Genomic DNA, 21,044 nt, shown 5'->3' on the forward strand with positions numbered 1-21,044 from the left:
AATAATGCTTTCTTGTGACTTAGTAACTATTATTTATTATGCAAAATGTAGTGATGTGAGCATAGCATAGGAAAAGGAGTAAGACAAGGAGATACAATCTCGCCCAAGTTATTCAATGCGGTGCTTGAGGGAGTTTTCAGGAAATTGGATTGGGATACAGCCGGAGTAAGCATCAATGGTCGCTTTTTGAGTCACCTTCGGTTCGCAGACGATATAGTTCTAGTAGCTCGTGATTCAGCTGACCTACTTATCAGACTAACACAGCTGGACAGGGAAAGTAGAAAAGTAGGATTAAAAATTAACGTAGATAAGACTAAACTAATGTTCAATAGTTATTGCATGCCTGATAGCATCCCCTTAGATGATAAACCAGTAGAAGTAGTAAATAATTATTTATATTTAGGTCAAATAATTGACATGTCTGGTAGTAAAAATGAAGAGATAAAGAGATAAACATCGATGTCGCCAATGCTGCTGCTGTTGGAAACTTATGTAGCTGTAGCCTCCACAAGTTCTGGACCGACATCTTTGTATACAGTTCCGCGAGATTTATTCGATCAAAATTTATCAGAAACAGCTAGTTCAACGTCATCAACGAGGCTTGATGATTTAGTTATAGAAGCAGAAGCAGACAATCCCAACGAAACAGATATTCATGAACAATTAGAAGGGCGCAGAATAGTAGATATTAAATATTTATTTTCAGCGCTTTCAAAAATTTAGCATGAACACACTAATTGTACATTATCTGACTTAAATTTTGTGAAAGAAATAAGAAAAGGTTTTCTCAGCGAATATGTTTTTCGGTGTAGAATGTGCTTAGCAAAGGAAACTGTATACTCCGAAGATCCGAAACTGCAAGTTTCCGCAAATACTGCTTTCGTAGAAGGAATTATTTGTACAGGTAATGGCTATTCACAATTAAATGAAATTTGAGTCGTGGAACTTACACAAGCATAGAACAACATTTAGCGCCAACAATCGAAGAATGTGCCTTTGATGAAATGATTGTCGTTGGTGAAGAAGAAAAAAGGCTCGCCATTTTAAATGGTGACATAGACGAGGAAGGATATCCCTTACTGACAGTCATTGCAGACGGTTCTTGGGCAAAGAGATCATATAAAAGTGGGTTTAACTCCTTGTCTGGTGCAGCGTGCATAGTAGGGCTCCGAACTAAAAAAGTTTTATATCTCGGAGTACGAAACTCTTAGGGCGGTTTCAGACTAGCGTTTTATACGCGCGTATAATCTCGTTTTTTGAAGTGCATGTAGGCACGTATAGGCGCTTCGTTTTCCATACGCGCAACTCGTACGAGCGTAGACGCGCTTATAAGCTCGTATTATCCATGTTGATACTAAATCACCACTACCGGTTCGAGCGAAAACGCCGAAATAAGCCCGTGTACGCGCGTTCGGTTTTTTGAAGCGCAAAAAGTAGCGCGCGTGTAAGCGCGTATGGCGAAATGACCGTATACGCGCAGAAATAAAACGCTAGTCTGAAACCGCCCTTACTGCTGCATATGTGCCAGAGCTACAAAATTAAATATAGATGCAACTGAGCACAAGTGTTTTAAAAATTGGCGTGACAGCGCTAATGTCATGGAAGCTGATAAGTCTATTTAAATATATCTATATTTTATTTAATAATGTGTGTTTTATTTTCATTTATTATTTTATGTTCAGTATATTTGTTATCTGTAAATGCATTTTCATTTTTTGTTTCATTTCATTGTTTTAATAAAAAATATATTTGCCTTCTGTTTGTACCTGTGAACAATATTCAAGAAGAAAAAAATCGTATATATCAATTTAAAATAATTTGCCCGTGAAAGGGTTTAATTACTATAATCTTTTCCTGTATTTTAAAAAATGTGAATATTTCACTAATATATATGTAGAAAATAGATTTTAGTATTTTATTTTCGTTTTCTCCGCAAACAAAATGAAAAAAAAATTTTGAATAAATTCAATAATTACTTTACATAACACATTGTTTTATTTTAGAAGTTCGTATAAAAGTGTCACGTACATACATAGACACACCAATCTGGAGAAATAAAAAGAAATCGACAAGTGAGAAGTTGCAATTTGGTGTGCGCGAATATAGTACTTATGTATCGAAATATGTAATCCGTACATATTGTGTAGTTACGATTCGAGCGAATTGTATATCGTATGTATGAACTTGTCATGTGAACAGTGGTATATGAGTCGTATGGGAGTGCGTATGTGAGTGCGAGTGTGTGTGTATAGTGTACGTGTACTAGCCTCGGACCCCCCCCCCGACCCCCGCACATATATTGAGTAAAAGGGACAGATGCGCGTCCAACAGATTCTACCTCTTTTAAATTTACAAAATCCAGCTTTCCTAATCAACTATTTTCTCCTCCAAAACTGAACCAATTTTAAAAAAAATTTCATCATCGGTATGAGAAAGATATTTTCTGTGCATCTATCAGCGTATTTTTTTTAAAATCGACCGTTAAATAAGCACGCTGGACTCTTTTCGTGGGTGTAAAAAAGAGGCGATTTTATAGATGTTTGGCGGCTCCTAGCTCCTACAAAAAATAATAAATCAAAAAAATAAAACGATAGATGCACCCCAATGGTGGATATCCATAGCATATTAAAAAATAATTTCTCTAGTGCCATAATTGAGGAAGGGAGAAGTTTAGTAAGTTTGTATGGACAAGGCGCTGCTGTCCAGCCCTCTTAAATACAATCCAACGGGTATACGAATAACAGAAGGGTTGGCTTCAAATTTTTTTATAAAAACAACAACATCACACATAAACATAATAATCATATAGTCATCATTTATTTTTTACATACCTCCTTTATTATTGTATTTCATTATAATTTGTTTTTTTGTTTATGTAAAATACGTATACAAACTTCAATTGACACCAACAAAAACCTAAATTATTTTTATGTACAAAGTATCTGTTTTAAGAGTTTATATAAATTAATACAACTTTGTAATAATTATAATCGATCTGTAATTGCTGCGTAAGCTGTTTATTTTATTTTTTATATCTTCTTTCGTCGCGTTCGGCTTGATTTTCTTGCAGCTTCGTAATATGTAGAACATCTAAGTAATCTTTTTTTTTACTTATTTAAATAATTTGTATTGTTGTATTGTTGGTTCGTAAATCCACGACGTCAGCGAACAAATTAATATACAGATAAATTTAAACAAAATAAAACTATTCAAATACATTTAATAAAATGTTTACTATTAGATTGGCCATGTTTAAGTGGTTTATATTACAAATACCGAGTGAAGCCGGGTAAAAACACTATTAAGTAATAAATAGAAAGATAATTTAATAAAGTAATAAGCCGAGCAAATGTCGTAAATATGTTCGCGACACGCTCTCTGAAATATCGACGACATCCTCCCAAGGCAATCCGATGGGTACTGCGGGAATTATGGAGGGGCGTGTGGCTCGCCAAAGATTGGAACACGCTGTATTTGCTAGCTCCATCAAATACTGTGGTGGATACCTCTAGTGTTAACGCTGCCAATGGGTGACAAAAGCAAATCAAGCAGAACGTCGACCAGTAGCGGCTCGTGAGATTTCATAGTGGGGGGGGCTGCAGAGATTATTCAGGCTGTAGTAGCTCGTTAACCAAACCGGTGATCGAATAAAAACAAAAGTAGTGTACGGACGCCAGGGGTTCTCAATCGAGATGCCACCTGATGTCGTGATGTGTGTATAGCTCGTGGTAAGCGTCGGCGTGGTTTTCCCCCCAATGGTGCCTTCCTTCGTCGTCTGTGGTCTGGTTTTTACTGATGGTGGCTCTGCGTCTGTCTCCCTCTCTCGTACAGTTTGCGTATGCGAGTGTAATTAGGGAAGCAAGAAAATGGAGGGAGATTATATGCAATGACAACAGGTCGTTAATCTGTTTTTGTATGTAACTATATTTCCAGTTAAATGTACAGAGAGCAAGCAGGGGAAAAGGGGGGGGGGGAAAAGTAAACAAAGTACACATGTTGTGGTTTGAGGTTATGTCAAACCCAACACGTGGCTTGTCTCACTTCGACGAAGAGAGACCAGGGTGTTCCTTACTTCTCACCGGACGTATACTAAAGCTGAACTCCCAGTATCGTCTGCCGATCAGGCCGAGCTGACCGGTGACTCAGTGGTGAGAACGAAGTCGGGAGCGAACCGAGATGTTCACTCGACCGAAGCGGAAAGCGAATAGGCAAATGGAAACGCGCGCAAACCGCCGCTTCCAAAACAAACAAAGGCACCTGGTGGGTCGTAAGGCCACGAACGCCGACCATCCAACAATTGGTCTGAACAAATAGCTTGAATATATACTTACTATACTGGGAGGTCTGCAGCCCCGCAGCCCATGTGGATGACAAAAATAGCATGCATTTGTACTGTACTGGGAGGCTGCAGTCCCGCAGCCAATACGGATGAGCCGCCACTGACGTCGACGCATACCCCTAGGAATTCCTCTGGAATGCAAACTGCATACTTTGCACACGTCCCCTAAAAGTGCAGCTGTACAAACACGACCTCCGAAAGCCCCATTCTTTGCACATGGTCGCGTACAACGTACCCTATATAAAACCGTACAGCAGACTCAACAGTCAGTCAGCCAGACTCACTCAACCAGAAGCAGTCAGCTAACAGCACTCAAGTAGAAGCAGTCAGCCAGCAACCGCTCTACTAAGCCACAATGGAAGAACCGCTCCAGAACACAGCCGCTTCGAGAACTTCCAGAACACAGCCGAATCCAGCCGCTTCGAGAACTTCCTCAACATAGCCATACTTATACACTTGTGTACCCAAAATTATAATAAACCACAATTTATTCAAACAATTAAAAAAGCTTCCAACAAACACGACTGTGTTTCGTTAGGCTGGGATACGGTCAACATTCATACCTCAGCCTACACACAAATCCACGAAGTCAAAAACGCACATTCATTCATCATTTCTATCGGGTGAACGGGTTGAACGCACTCAACTTTTTAATATGAATTGCCTTACATTATGTTCATATATAACATAAAACTTAATTTTAATTCGTGTATTCGTGTCCTTTCCGAAACCACCCGTTGAAATCAATGGGCACAACGCTAGTATAATATTAGGTTGTAGTCCAATGTCAACTGCAAATTGGAAGAATTTCATATGCATTTCATAGCAGTTGGTAGCCGTGGCAAGGTGTCAGTTGTCAGTTGTCAGTTGTCAGTGGCGACCGGCGATCGCGATGGGTAACTCTTCGTCCAGTCAGCCGCGCTCCGTCTCCTTCGAAAACCGACAGCCGATTCAGCTGACGGAAGCCGCTCTGCGCAAAGCGGCTGCGCAGTCGCAGTCGCCCTCTACTCGACCGGAAACGGAAACGGAAACGGAAACCCATTCGACCAGACCGACGTCTTCTCCCCCTCAGGTCCTTACATAATATCGCACTCGCCACGCTCTGCTCTACATACACTCTCTACACCCCACACTCTACCGTAACCACTCGCTTGACATTTCTATTGACGTCATCCTTCTATTTCTGTGCACGCATTGCATGTGACACCATTTTCTCATTTGTTATTTGTCATAAGGACATCTTCCTTTCATGGAATTCTGTCATTTCTATCGTCTCCTCGATATTTTATTCGTACTTTTCCGGATACACCCGCCTCGTGAATTGCTTCGTGATTACCGTATTGAATAAAGCTTATTCGAATATAAAAAAATTCTGATGTGACCAACCCATGATATTATCTATGTATTTGAGAAATATAAGAAGGTCACAAAACTAAATTCGATAATTAAACATACATACTCGTTCACACATACTGGTTATGAGAGCATTTTCGATACAAATTGAGCGCAAATCTAGGGAAACTTACCTGTTCCGGTTGTCCGATTTTGTTCAATTTTTTTTTATTACTTAAAATCACTATAATTATTATACACATTAAATGTCAAGAAAATAAAAATAATTTAAAAGGTCAAAATAAAATAATGAAATATTGTTTTAAAAAAAAATATTACTTCCGATTTATGAATTCTGACCAAAACCTTTTCAGCTCTAAGTTAGTGCATAAGGAATACAAATATAAATTTTCAGTTTGATACGTTCAGGGTTGTGGAAAGAATCGTGGTCACAACATTTTTGACTTTTCTAAGAGGAAAAAAATCCCACTTCCGGTTCATTAAATTTAGTGATTTTTTTTATTTTTCGTGAAGAGCACACTTATTTAAGAGGTCGAATAAAATAGCGGAAGAAAAATTGGACAAGAGTAAACTGCCACTTCCAGTCGACAGCTGCTTACCAAATTTTATACATAACTTGGTATTAAACTTAAACTTCTAGATATGAAATTTCAGTTCAATAAATTAAAAGGTTTCTAAGAGAAACATAAAAAACCTCGATTCTCTAGAGTAAAAGTACTACTTCCGGTTCAGATAAAAATATTAAAAAAATATTAGGTTATAAAATTTATAATTTCTATTATATATAAAAAAAATCTCAGTCCGATTAAGGTAGCAGTTTGTGAGATAATTGAATTCAAAAACTTTTAAAAAAAAGGGGATCCTATAAGGGCGGTTTCAGACTAGCGTTTTTTTCTGCGCGTATACGGTCGTTTCGGCATACGCGCTTACACGCGCGCTACTTTTCGCGCTTCAAAAAACCGGACGCGCGTACACGGGCTTATTCCGGCGTTTTCGCTAAAACCGGTAGTGGTGATTAAGTATCAACATGGATAATACGAGCTTATAAGCGCGTATACGCTCGTAAGAGTTGCGCGTATGGAAAACGACGCGCCTATACGCGCCTACATGCACTTCAAAAAACGAGATTATACGAGCGTATAAAACGCTAGTCTGAAACCGCCCTAAGGGGAGGTACCATTTCTGGTCAACTTTTTTTTTTTTTACAAAATTTACGTCATATCGATAAGAATTTCAGTAACTGATTCTATGTTTCAGTTCGATAGGACTAACGGTGTTCAAAAAATCCCCAAAATACACAGGCATACACACACACTTTTTTTATAGATCATGAAACCATGATCAGAAATCGATTCCGAGTTCAGTCAAAATCTCGAGTTCGAATTTTCGCATGTTCACTAAACTATTGTTACTACGTACATACTAGATAAAGTAATAAAAATAAATATTATAATATAATACAGCTTATTTATCCGACCAATAAATTTTTAAAATTCACATTTTTATTTTGATCACATTCTTAGGGTTATTGCAAAATGAAACTTTTTTCCATAATTCGTAATAGTAAGTAATATTAACACATTATTGTATCCTAAAAAAGTCTGAAAATTCAATACTTTACGAAAAATCTAATTTGATTATCACATGTATTTTTTTATAGATTCTGGAATTTATGTATAAATAAGTATTATTTAGTGAACATGCACGTCCACAAGACCATGAAAGTTCATATTCTTGTTAGGATAGCACATTATGTACGTTATTTTTTATTTTTCTAATGTACGAAATATTTTCATGATAAGCGCTAATGTGAGATTATGTAGACTAAATATGTACGTAGTAATTCATAGGTACAATATTATGATTTCATATTAATGGTTTTCTTGAGAGACGATTTCCGTTGTAGTTATGATGCAGTTTTTAAATTATTTGAAAAATGTCATCTTCCGATAACAAAAATTACCAATACGTACCTCATCAATTCCGTGCAATATTTGAAATATAATTATCATTTGTTAGTAATATTTCGAACTCGTTCGTGACATTAGTATACACTTGTATTTTCACATTTATGTACATGCCAATTGTGTGTAAGACCCGACAAAACATATCGGCGTTTCCCGATTAAATTTAACAATTTTGTAAATCAAAATGTAACCTTAAATATTTTAAGCATTTTGTAAGGAAATATCCTTTTCAAGATCATACATACATACATATGTATGTATATCTTAAATTAAATTTTAATTGCACATGTCCTCTTTCGTGTCCCATAAATAAAACAGTTTGTGAGCCTTTCAAGCAAAATATAATAAGATATTTCTCTTAATTAAATGATAAAGTTACCTAGAACTTTTTTATAATCTTGAGTTGTGACCATAGATGTAGAATAACCTAGATATGCCTTTACTTACAAATTTCGTTGGAGATCTTGTCACCACTAACGGGGGGTTTAACCAGCGGGGAAGTGGTGAAAAAAAAGGTCGACGCAGCGGTCGGCAGTGGTCAGCAACCAGTTTATGTACATATGTACATGTACTGAAGTTTTATTTTATTTATAACTTTATTTTATTGGACACTCCGCGTGACAGTAAACCAAACTAATAAAGCCATATTAAGAAAAAAATATTTAGCTATACACACTATATTAAACTACAAATGTATGTTACTATAATAAAACCATCATTAACTATTACAATATTTAAACATTAGTAACTTCCACAAGGATCAATTTTAAAGCTGACACTTTATTTAGTTCATTGTTTGTAGTTTTAAACTTAATGTCGATTTCTGAATTTCCTTCAGTGCCAACAAGATATACGCGTGCATTTAGTGGCAAAGGTTATCGACCGCTGTTCCATCAGTACATACATCGCGCCGATATTTCATTATATGTTAAAATACTACTATAATTGAAGACATTATATGTATATTAATTCTTACTTATGATATGTGATGCCATCCGCCTTTTTATGTTTCCTTGAGTAATTGTAACACAATTTCACTGAATACGTTGGCATTTTCGAAAAATGTTAATCGACCTTCCGACTTAGAAGCTAACTAGCTACTGATAGAGAGTGTGCATGCACTGCACTTTTTTTTGTGTGTGCATGCACCAACAGGGTGATCGGCTTAGGGCGTTAGGGCGTATCTATGTATTATAAATCTATGGTTGTGACTTATACGGTTAAATATAACTTAGAAAAATGGTCGACAGTCACGCAAATTATATCTTAATTTTTACTATATTTCTTGTAATTTCCTTGTTTCTTTTTGGTTTAATCGCACTATGAAATTTTATTTTATGTTTTATAGGGGTATCCTCAAGTCCCTCCGAATTTTTATAAGCCACAATATGATTACAGTGGTGAGGAAGAGTATTGGACAAAACGCATAGAAACACTAAAGCGTACACATACCTCTTTGAATAATAAGATGGAGCAAGAATATGATAAAGCCGTAGCTGAAACCGGTCAGATGTTTAAAAGAGCTCAGGCTTCAAACGTCGGTGGTAAACTGCCACCATGTCAAGAAGCGAAGAATTTGGTATAGATAGAGAAAATGCAGTGAATATATGTATATATATATATCTCATAAAGTGGTATATTTTTTTAATACTTGATTTTTTTTGTTTTAGGTTCTCAAATGCTATAATGAAAATTCGACTCAACCGTTGTTATGTGCACATTTTGTTAATGAATTCAACAATTGTGTGAATAATAAAAGGTTGGAAACTACAGCCACTGGTGCATAAAAGTGCTAACTGTCTTAGTAAATTTTTTGCAATTTATTAGTTCTATAATTGTTGTATATATGTACTTGTTAATAAAATACTAAAATGTAGCTTCAAACTGTTGTTTTTTTTTGTTGAGTAAGTAAATACTATTATTTTAGTTTACAAATTAAATTAAACTTCATCATTTATTTGATTTGACAACATTGTATAGTTCAAATCGAATTTTGATTCATGCTTAAATCGGAATTCATAGTTCATAAAAATGTAATATCTAATTAAAATTTATAAATAAATATTTTAAAATTAAAATTGCGTTCATACCAAAAAATAGCTAGCGTCGCCCAAACTTGCCCTGGCGTGTGGATGGTGGGGAGGGGGGGGGGGGATCTTTGGTATTTTTTTATGGAAAATGTGATCCTTTTTAAAATCAGAAATCTTCAGTTGGTTATTTAATCCATCATTATTTTTGGTCTTTAAATAAAAAAAAACTTCATATATTGTTACTACGTACATAGATAAAGTAAAAAGAGAAAAGTTAAGTGCGGTTGATCTGGTGCAATGTAGCTGGACAACCATCTCTCTTTGTCGTACAGCCTTACTTAACCCTTTGACTGCTACAACAACGATATATCGTTGTCATGAAAACGGCGAAGACTGCTAACAACGATCGTTGTTGACGTCATAATTGCCGTATTCCAATACTTTCTATACGCAGTACGTCAGGTGTATGAAACAATCGATTGCTTTCCACGACAATGAGCTGCCATAATTCATCGGTAAAAAATAAATCGAAGTAAGACATTGGCAACGCGTTAGTTGGGTTAAAATAAATAATTATTTTTTTTACATATATACCAGGAAGCCTTTACAGGCAAACACCAATGCGCCTTCTTGGCCAATTACAATTTATTACAATGCAGAATTTTTATTACAAGTCGTTGAATTACGAGACACTGAAAAACTCGCAAATTAACGATATACATTTTATTGTACATTAATCATACTACAAATAGTGGTGACATAGTAAGTAGGAAGGATTTATAGCCAACTGAAATGCATATCAAATGTTTATGATACATGTTGAAAAATTATTTGATTACTTGAAATTTCGCATCCTTGTGTGTCTCACTCACACGCATATAAAACCAAAAAAGAAAGAGAGAAAGACCGCTACCTGTTTCAAATGTATCGCATGTTGAAAAGATACATCGATGTCTAAAAATAGATTATTGAAAAAAATAATGCACCCAACAACAATAGTCAAAACTTATTGAATGTAAAACCAAGACAGAAAGAGAGAGCGTGAGTCCACAACTGCTTCTTAAAAATGTATATAAAGTATTACAAAAATTACGGGCGTTCGGCGAAGTAAGTATGTATGTATGTAAAAAAAATAATATATAATTTTTTTTTCAAAATAATTACAAATGTTAGCATTTTTCGCTTGGATTTTGAAAAACCTCGTAGCAGCCAAAGGGTTAATGTGCATGAACAGGATACAAGAGGAACAGCCTGTTCCTCTTGTATCCTGCTCGTGCACATTAAGTAAGGCTGCACGACAAAAAGAGAGAATTTCAGCGCACGCCACTGATCTTGAGCATAGTGGTGAGTGCACCCGTACTAACAAAAGTGCTGCCATGTGTACATATGACTATTTTCGGAAACGTCATACTGTAACAATATTGACTCGACGATACGACACTAGCAATATTGCCCCGTATCCTTACGCTCTAATGTATATGTAAGCCGATTTTGCCTTGTACTCTAGATCAGAGCATCGTAACCTGAGTACCGCGACAACGTAGAAGCGTATAGCACCATCTAGATCTAACGCGTGCGAGCGAGATGCGTGAAAAGGTTGCGATGCTCTGCTCTAGACACGCAACACGAACAACTTTTAGATGCTAACATCATCATACAGCTGCAACATGCCACCTTAAGTAAAGACATTGCACACGGCACATATTGAACTACAACATATAAACCTGTAAATTGGACTCAACGGGCAGTTCAGTCAGCCACTCCACCAGAAGTAGAGCAACTAGTTCCTTCTCCTCGAGTACACTGTACATACAAAATATATATATTTGTAATAACTGAACAATAAAGAAACTTCTTTCAAACACAATCATGTTTCGATAGGCTGGGACACTGGTCAACATATTGTTGCGTGGACGTGAAGTGGGGGCTTCCAGAATCAGAGAGAAAGACGCAGGAAGTAGCGGTTTATTCGTGCGCTCTCGTCGGCGCCCCAGGTCGGAATAGTTTCCAGGCTGAGAACGCCCCATATTTATACCCATTGGGTACAACACACATACATACATACACATGTAAACTATTCGTCGATGAGTGGGGCGATCCCATTGGCCGTTACATACGGCTTATTCATTCGGCGAGGACATTTTGGCGCGAACGAGAGATCAGGTGATTAGCGCTCGTAAGCCATCGGTTCACGAGCGCCACCCACCTAATCTCTACGTTACAATATCAATCCCTGCTCACAAGACCTTAAAACGTTGAACTAAGTAATCTACATTTTATATACATACAAACATATGTATATCTACCAAGAAGGCCTATTAGGTAAACCGCAAAGTGCCTTCCTGGCCAATTACAAACATCGATATACAATTTTTAGAGTATTTTTAAAAAGCATCATAGAGATGTCTATGGATAAATTTTGACATATTTTTGATAAACTTACATTTTCCAAGCATTTTTTTAAATATAAATCGTCAAATTTTGTGGTGCTTAGAAAATTGCGAGACATTAATGAAAAAATTGCGAGAAAATGAGTAAAGGTTGCCAATTTGTTGGAACCGTTTCAATGAAAATCAGATAAATTGGCAAACTCTGATACAAAACGATAGACCTGGAGTCACAAACCAAAATCTGGCCAGCAGTAGCGGCTCGTGAGATTTCATAGTGGGAGGGGGGGGGGGGGGCTGCAGAGATTATTCAGGCTGTAGTAGCTCGTTAACCCAATGATCGAACCGGTGATCGAATGAAAACAAAATAGCTTAAATATGTACTATACTGGGAGGCTGCAGCCCGCAGCCCTTGTAGACGACAAAAATAGCATGCATTTGTACTGTATTGGAAGGACTGCAGCCCTGCAGCCCATATGGACGAGCCGCCACTGCTGGCTAGCAGCCAACAGTGGGACTCGAACCCGTGACCACTATGTTCGAAAACATATATTCTAAACACTAGTGCACATTTACATATATATGTAATACAATCTCAGTCAGATTGAGTATAATTGAGTGCAATTGGTAAACGGAATATTCCGCAAAAAGCGATCTCGCGTAAGTCATTAAAATCTCGATCACGGAATATCTGGTACTCGAGTTCTCGTTAGTACTATAGGGGATGAACGAATGAGACGACTGGCATGTTAATGCACGTGTTTTATTTATGACAGCTGAAGGCAGAGTGAGGTAGCTAACTCCGAACACAATCGAGTTGGTCCCCACTTGCAGGAAGGTGACCAAACTCGACCATGTCGTATATCGAGCCGCCACAGTACAATATTTCGCGAGTTTTTGGGTTCAGATTGATGGAGTTTTCGGGTGCCAAATGTTCCGTGATCGAGATTTCAGTGACTTGGCGAGATCGCTTTTTGCGGAATAATCACCGAACCGGTGCAATTAGGCAAAGATTAAAAATACATCAGAACCATAAAAAGTTAATATTAAAATTAGTGGATTTGGATAATGAAAGATTATGATGAGGTGCAGTATTTGTAATTTGTGGTGTTATTGTCAAAAATGTGTGTTTTGACAGTTGTGTCAAACTTAGTAGACGAAGTGTAGGGCAGGGCGGTTGAAACGTTAGCGTAAATATGGCCACCTCGGGTGATCCTCCTATTAAGCGATATCGTCGTGATAAACAAGCTTCAGAAGAGTCGGATTCAGAATCGTCCGGTCCATACGTTCCATATGTGAGCGTACGTGACCGTCGAAAGCAGCAGTTGGCTCGGTTAGGTCATCTTGAGAAAGCGACACAATCAGCGAGTGTCTCTGCCAACGTTGGTGCCCCAGGAACAGAACCTACTTTAGAGACCAAAAGCTCCAGTGATAACGATCACGACGATGAAGGTCAATTCACTTTTACTGATTTACATTTCAATATTTAATTTTGATAAATCACTTCGTCCACCCGTCTAGTCCGTGTCCAACTTCCTTGTGCCCGTTTACCTCATATATGCACTTCTCGTTATTATATGATTGATATTTTAACCTCTCAACTCGCTATGTCATCTACTTCAGGGCTTCCCAATTACTTTCATGTCACGACCCCCTAAATCTGAAAAAATTAATTCCCGGCCCCTAAAAAAAATTTTTTTCTAGTTAAAAGGTTTATTTGGCAGTAATTATCACAATTATAATACACATATTTATATTCAGCACAAAATTATAGGAACTTGCTTAAAAACATTTTTTTTTAAATAAAAACTATACACACATGAAACAATTTAATGCGATAGATGAGGTCGCATGTTTTTACATAACAAATCGATATCGGGTTCAATGTTAAAATCTTCCAAAGTCTCCGTGGAAAGGCATGACCTTTGTTTATTTTTTAATATAAGTAATGACGAAAATGCTGTTTCGCATAGGTACGTAGTCGCGAAAGGAATAAAAGTTACCAGGGCTTCTTTTCCAATAGCAGGATATTCTTGCTGTCGCCTTAACCAAAATTCTGAAATACTTTTTCATTAAATTCCACTTCAAGCAAATTATCTGATCTGATATCGATCAACTCTTCTTGGGCTGTTTACGTAATATGATCATATTTTAAGGACTTGGCAAATGGTGTTCTTATCCAATTGTTCCTTTCATCCTCATTCAAGTTTGGGAAATATTTCCTTAAATATATATGTACATTCTCTAAATATGTAATGTGGAAAAATATTCATAAATGAATATTTGTACTTCCTATTGAATATTTTCGCGGCCCCCGCGAGAAATCCTATGGCCCCCCAGGGGGGTCGCTACCCTCAATTTGGGAAGCACTGATCTACTTAACCCTTTGAGTGCTGACATCCTTCTGTTGAAAGCCCGCCACGCTGAAAATTTCGCCAACATTTCCGACTAGAATTATTTAGACATGCAATCGAAAGTAGGTATAAATGTTGTAGCTAATCCAAACACACCCTAGATAACGATTTCGAGTTTTGTAAAGGTGTGTTTAGACTCTCTAATATACCTTGTAACAATCTTCTTTTTCTTCTTCTATAATATACTAGTGTTGTGCCCGTTGAAATTTCAACGGGTGGTTTCGGAAACAAATTGATACATGATTTAGATTAAAGACACAATACGTATAGTAACAATTAATCGGAGTCGGAATTAAAACAGAAATCGGGAATCGGAACTGAAACAAGGATCGGTATACGGATCTGAAAATGGAGTCCGTATCCGAAACAAAAAGGAATCAAGAATCCACGCCCCGGGGGCCACCACCCCGAGTTTACCGCAAATCGATATCAAAACGGGTGGTAGTTCCGAAACGGCTGGTTTCGGAAAGAAATTAATTCACGAATTACGAAGTGATAGGTCCTGTGCATCGCCAACTTCAGACCCACACCACTTCCCCGCTACCCTGCATACGATAGCGATTCACCTGTTTGCACTACATATGCTCCTGGTATCGTAAAATTTGTTTTTTCAAAATCACCCACGTTCTGCCATATATACATATTTACATCACGTCGGTTTTTATATCTTCTCTTAATATATAATTTCGAAAGAGACTTTGTAAGTAAGTATGTAAGTATCTATATATTATATGTAAGTATCTTCGTTCACATACTTTTTACTTTATCTATGTACGCAGTAACAATAGATGAACTTTTTTTTTTAATGGAAATCAAAAATATTGCTAACTTTTAGTATGGCAGCATCTTTTGTTTTTATAGTAGTCTTAAACTTAATGATCAGTCGTTTTCCGTGATTAGTTCAAAATTATGAAAATGGATTTGTTGGGTTTTGATACTAAAGGTCACATAATATTCGGAATCATCATAAACTGCATTGAGATAAAATCGTGAAAAATGAAAATTTAAAGAATACTTTTCCTATGGTTGAATTTAAATTGTAAAGTTTTAAATTTGATTTGTAAAATGTTGAATTTGGAATGTTAAAATATTTTAATAATTATTGCCCAAATTATTATTTTTAATGAACATATATTTTTAAACAATTCACATTGAATCTCAATTATGTTTAATCAGTCGATAAACTTATATTGTTGCTGTTTTATAATTTTTTTATTCTTTCGGACTATTTATTTATTTTACGGAAGTACCCAACTCAGTATGACGAGCTGTACTTACATAGTATAACAAGCCTTGTACACTGAGTATACAACGTTCCATACTTCTCCGAGTGCATTGAACTTCAAAGTCCAATTTTCACATCGTACATCATCAAAACATTCTTCTTCAAGCAATTATCATTATAAATAATCAAGTGTACAAGCAAAACCTAACATTATCAAAAAATGTACATATACGCTACCATTAAGCCAGCAGTTTGGCTTAATGGTAGCGTATATATTTAGCACCACTGCGATCGATAGTTCGACTCGTCAAACTGCTGGTTAGATTTGGGGGTTTTGTGACTCCAAATCGATCGTTTCTCTATCAGAGTTTGCCAAATTTATCTGATCTGTGTGTATAATTTGTAGAAATTATGCACAGAAATCTGAACTCTATAGATGTCTCTATGATTTCGTGTTTATTATGTGTATAAAAATTGTAATAATAATTGTGCACAAAATCTAAAAATAATCCATAGATGTCTTTATAATTATTATTTCTGTACTTGATTAATTATTGTATTCTATGTTTATTGAACGTACTGTATACGTTGTCTGACCGTTCTCGTACACTCGTCGCATTGGAGCGATCTGTAATGACGAGTGTACATTGATTGTAATAAAAAAAAAAAAAAATTGGTTTTCATATTTGATTTCAGGATCTCAGGAGGATTGGGGGCGAAGATTCAATGTGAGTCTTTTAGATCAGCATACAGAATTAAAACGAATGGCTGAAGCTAAGAAAGTTAGTGCAGCTGAAAGACAAAGACGGGAAGAGCAAAAAATATTAGAGAGTGTCGCTGAACGAACTGCTCTTATGGGGGTAGCTGAATTGGCAAAAGGTATAAATTATCGCAATACATATGCACTTTTAACAATTTCATTCGTCTTATTTTTTCTTAAATATTTTTATTTGTAGGCATTCAATACGAAGAACCGATTAAAACTTCGTGGAAACCACCACGGTGTGTATTAGCTCAACCAGAATCCAGAAATGAACGCATCAGACAAAATTTACGCATTTTAGTCGAAGGCGAATCTGTGCCACCGCCTTTGAAAACGTTTAATCACATGAAGTTTCCTAAAGGTATCACATATACATATATGTATATGAATGTATGTGTGTATATAAACGTGAATTTTAATCTATAAATGATATTTTAATTAATTTTAGGTATTATGAATGGATTAGTAGAAAAAGGCATCAGCAATCCAACACCTATACAAATGCAAGGCATACCAACAGTTCTTTCAGGACGAGATATGATTGGAATAGCTTTCACTGGTTCGGGGAAAACTTTAGTTTTCGTTTTACCTATTGTTATGTTCTGTTTAGAACAAGAAACAATGCTGCCATTTATTAAGTAAATGTGAACTGATTTAATAATACAGATATAAAAATATATATTTTGAAGTGCCAAATTTTTTAAATATGTATGTATTTTAGAAATGAAGGTCCTTATGGTCTTGTGATATGTCCATCTCGTGAATTGGCAAAACAAACCTTTGACATCGTACAACATTACACACAACATTTGAAAAAATGTGGACTCGTTGAAATACGAAGTTGTCTAGCTATTGGAGGTAATAAATTTAGCAATATTATATGTATATATGTACACATATGCATCAGCTTAAATCAATTTTGTTGTAAAGGTGTTCCTGTCTCAGAATGTATGGAGATTGTTCAAAAAGGTGTTCATATAATGGTAGCAACGCCGGGAAGATTAATGGATATGTTAGATAAAAAAATGGTATATTATATTTTGAGCTGTGATTTGTTGATATTTTCGACTGTTCAACAGCATCCATTGTATATTGTATATTATTTTTGTACATTTTAGGTTCGTCTTGATGTGTGTCGTTATTTATGTATGGATGAAGCTGACAGAATGATTGATATGGGATTTGAAGAAGATGTGAGAACAATATTTTCTTATTTCAGAGGTCAAAGGCAGACTTTATTGTTCAGTGCAACTATGCCTAAAAAAATACAAAATTTTGCCAGGTATGTTACATTGTGTACGTTTATACATAAGAGTAATTAATAATTTTTTTATACACAATTCTTTGCTACAGATCAGCTCTAGTCAAACCTGTCACTATTAACGTTGGTCGAGCAGGAGCAGCGTCACTGAATGTGCGTCAAGAAGTGGAAGCCGTGCGAGCCGAAGCCCGCACTGTTCATTTATTACGGTGTCTTCAAAAGACGCAACCACCTGTTCTCATATTTGCTGAGAGGAAGCAAGACGTCGATGCTATTCATGAGTATCTTTTGCTTAAAGGTAATGCTTTTATTTTTATTAACATTTATTTAATGATCCTAAATTTGCAGTAAATTAACCTTATGCTTCATATTTAGGCGTGGAAGCAGTTGCAATTCACGGTGGTAAAGACCAAGAAGAAAGAAGTCGATCTGTGGAAGCATTCAGAAGTGGTCAAAAAGATGTGTTAGTAGCGACAGATGTTGCTTCTAAAGGTTGTTATTTTATACTAGTGTTTTTGCTCGTTGATATTTCAACGGCTAGTTTCGGAAAGGAATTGATACATAAATTAAAATAAAGTTATATGTATAATAATAATAACAAACAACAACAATGAATAAGACATATGTACATAGGTACTTGAATGAGTCGCCCTATATTCTCCTTTTTGAAAGCGTCAGTTGTAAATCAATGCAATATTTGTGCACATAGAAAATCAATTCTTACTATGCATATATTTGTATGTATGTATTTATAAAATACGGTTATTTTAAATTTTATTTAATTTAATCATGTCTATTATTATTGTCATCATCGTCGTAATCGAAATCAAAGTCGAAATTGAAATAACTGTCATAGTTATTGCAGTATTATAGAATGTGATGTAGTTTTATGCCTTTTATTATATTTTGTAATATTATATAGGTCTTGATTTTGCCGATGTTCAACATGTGATCAATTACGACATGCCAGGAGATGTTGAGAATTATGTGCATCGAATCGGAAGAACTGGCCGTGCTCCTGGAAGACGAGGTACAGCGACCACTCTTGTTAGTCGGGCTACCGATGAAAGTGTATTGCGTGATTTGGCGCATTTGCTCCGAGAAGCTAAACAAAAAGTTAGTAAATGTGAAAAATATTCACTTGTATTATTACATATGTATGTATATCATATAGCTTCATTGCATATGTAATTTATATTTTATGTTTAATTTCATTACATATGTATGTGATATGAATTTCATTGACTTATAGGTGCCTGATTTCTTGTTGGAACTGATCAATGAAACTGAAGATTATTCGGCTCCTGTTGAAGATACAGACTCTCAAGGTTGTTCATACTGCGGTGGGTTGGGTCACAGAATTACAGGTAAATATTTTTATTATTGACTATTTTAAATCTTTATTTTTATATTTGTATGTTTGAATGACAACATATCTATTTTTTATTAACAGACTGTCCCAAATTGGAAGCAGTACAAAGCAAGCAGGCTTCCAACATCGGCCGAAGAGACTATCTGTCAAATACTGCAGCAGATTATTAATTTTACAGATTGAATAAAAATTAATACGATTTAAAAATATATGTTTTATTTTCATGTATTGAAAATTAAAAATATTTGATCACACATTTTAAACACAATATATCAGTTTTTCTTATATAACAAAAAAAATACATTCAGACTAGATTTTATCAAACGAAATATCATAATTTGTGAATCTTTACATAGTTGTTATATAACATTATTTAAGTGTAGTGCCTGTAGTTAAAAGTACAATATACATACATAAGTATCGCGATTTCACAACCAACCAACATGTAAATATATTAATCAAATCTTGAATACTGATAATAGGAAAATTAAGTAGCTTTGCCATCTATTTATTGATTATATTTTTTAATACTGATAGTAAAATTATTCAATTGACTTTTGATTTAAATACATCAAAAAACAATAGGGTGCCAATGAAAACAAATACTGAACCGATCCAGTGCGTGTAAGTAAAAACATTTTCAAAGAATACAACAGAAAGAAACAACGAAGAGAACTTTCTGAGGGTCAAGACGAGGGTCACTGTCAGGGATGAGCATTCAGAAGTCAACGTGTAAACAGAACGTATACAGATATACTGCGTAAGGACATTACCTGCTAGCAACAACCAAGCTGAAGCAACATCGCCTAGAACCGGAATAAAAACTGGCACACTGTCTGAACAAGTCTTAATAGCCGTCGTCAAATCTTCGTGCAAAAATAAGAAAAGGGGTAACGGCAGCAGATGTGTGTAGTATAGAACGTCTTTTGAGTGTTTTCCACATCGTTGATATAACGATTCTTGCAAGAGGCCCATGAAAGCGCCTATTAGAAGTGCGAAAATCAGTAGGACGACTCCGATGCACCAGTGAAAGAAATTAAATTGAGTAATTTCAAGAGGATCAGGCGCATTCTTGGCTGAAGATAATGTGCACAGTATAATCCCACCCGTTATAAACATGGCTGAAATGTATTTGCCTATCGAATACTGACGTTTCTTTATGAATATCCCCATGGCCATATTAGCTACGATTGAACCCGATTTAATGATTATGTGAAGAGTATTTGGCACATTTAAATTATAAGCATAATTGTTACACACGCTTGTGATGAAAAATAATGCGACTAACCATATACAGTCTTTTATTGGGATTTCAGATTGCCTTCGCCCGAATTGGCAAGTAAAAATGAAACCTTCTAGTGATATGAATAGAAATTGCAAGAAAGTTATGAGATTCGCAACTCCTATGAGATTACTGACTAGTTTTTCTAAAATTAATACATTTATACAACAGCCCAAAAATACAAGCGATGTGGTGATGGCTATCTTGACACTCATTTTGAGGATTAATTGTTTGATCACGCGATCAGTTTATTTCTTCCGTATGGTTATTGTCATTACCGTACTTGTACAATTGTGCTGAAATGTGAAAATTGTATAATAGGATGAAGAATATATTTATATATTAATTTAAAATATACGAGACAAATAGTAAATTTCTATATAATAAGTCGTAGTTATGACATTTCTCATGGAAATCAATAATCAAACTTATACCGATACCTTGGTTTTATTGAAAGCTTAGGATGAAGTCGTATTTCAATATTAAACTGCATATTATAATTTCAGATGCAATTAGTGCATTATAATAGCGCGTTTAATTCAAAACATCGTAATACGATTACAATTTGACGTTTCCAGTGAAAATGAGATAGAACATATCGGCTATTTCGCTCACTCGTTTACGTCAATTTCACACTGAAAATGTAAAATT

General features: G+C 35.6%; 2 protein-coding genes and 1 pseudogene across 4 annotated transcripts; 2 read left to right on the plus strand and 1 right to left on the minus strand.

Moving 5' to 3' along the window:
- The first annotated feature begins 5,154 nt into the window (after positions 1-5,154).
- Positions 5,155-9,541, plus strand: Chchd3 (Coiled-coil-helix-coiled-coil-helix domain containing 3). Its single transcript, XM_077446648.1, has 3 exons — positions 5,155-5,411; positions 9,008-9,238; positions 9,330-9,541. Exons 1-3 carry the CDS (start codon positions 5,232-5,234, stop codon positions 9,444-9,446), a joined length of 528 nt encoding a protein of 175 aa, XP_077302774.1. The 5' UTR covers positions 5,155-5,231; the 3' UTR covers positions 9,447-9,541.
- A 3,440-nt stretch (positions 9,542-12,981) lies between these two features.
- Positions 12,982-19,649, plus strand: abs (ATP-dependent RNA helicase abstrakt). Its single transcript, XM_077431682.1, has 12 exons — positions 12,982-13,528; positions 16,412-16,594; positions 16,672-16,839; positions 16,927-17,116; positions 17,200-17,336; positions 17,409-17,506; positions 17,597-17,760; positions 17,832-18,037; positions 18,115-18,231; positions 18,662-18,855; positions 18,992-19,106; positions 19,193-19,649. The coding sequence occupies exons 1-12, from the start codon at positions 13,273-13,275 to the stop codon at positions 19,279-19,281; spliced, it is 1,917 nt and encodes a 638-aa protein (XP_077287808.1). The 5' UTR covers positions 12,982-13,272; the 3' UTR covers positions 19,282-19,649.
- On the minus strand, positions 19,312-20,914 carry LOC143912411 (UDP-xylose and UDP-N-acetylglucosamine transporter pseudogene; annotated as a pseudogene). Of its 2 annotated transcripts, none has more exons than XR_013260635.1 (2): positions 20,822-20,914; positions 19,312-20,689 (listed from the first exon to the last, which is right to left on the minus strand). The product of XR_013260635.1 is annotated as a UDP-xylose and UDP-N-acetylglucosamine transporter pseudogene, transcript variant X1 (transcript). The 2 variants fall into 2 exon arrangements; XR_013260636.1 differs by having other exon boundaries at positions 20,834-20,899.
- Positions 20,915-21,044: the final 130 nt, after the last annotated feature.

This window comes from Arctopsyche grandis, chromosome 1 (assembly GCF_051622035.1).
Source record: "Arctopsyche grandis isolate Sample6627 chromosome 1, ASM5162203v2, whole genome shotgun sequence".
NCBI classification, from domain to species: Eukaryota; Metazoa; Arthropoda; class Insecta; order Trichoptera; family Hydropsychidae; genus Arctopsyche; species Arctopsyche grandis.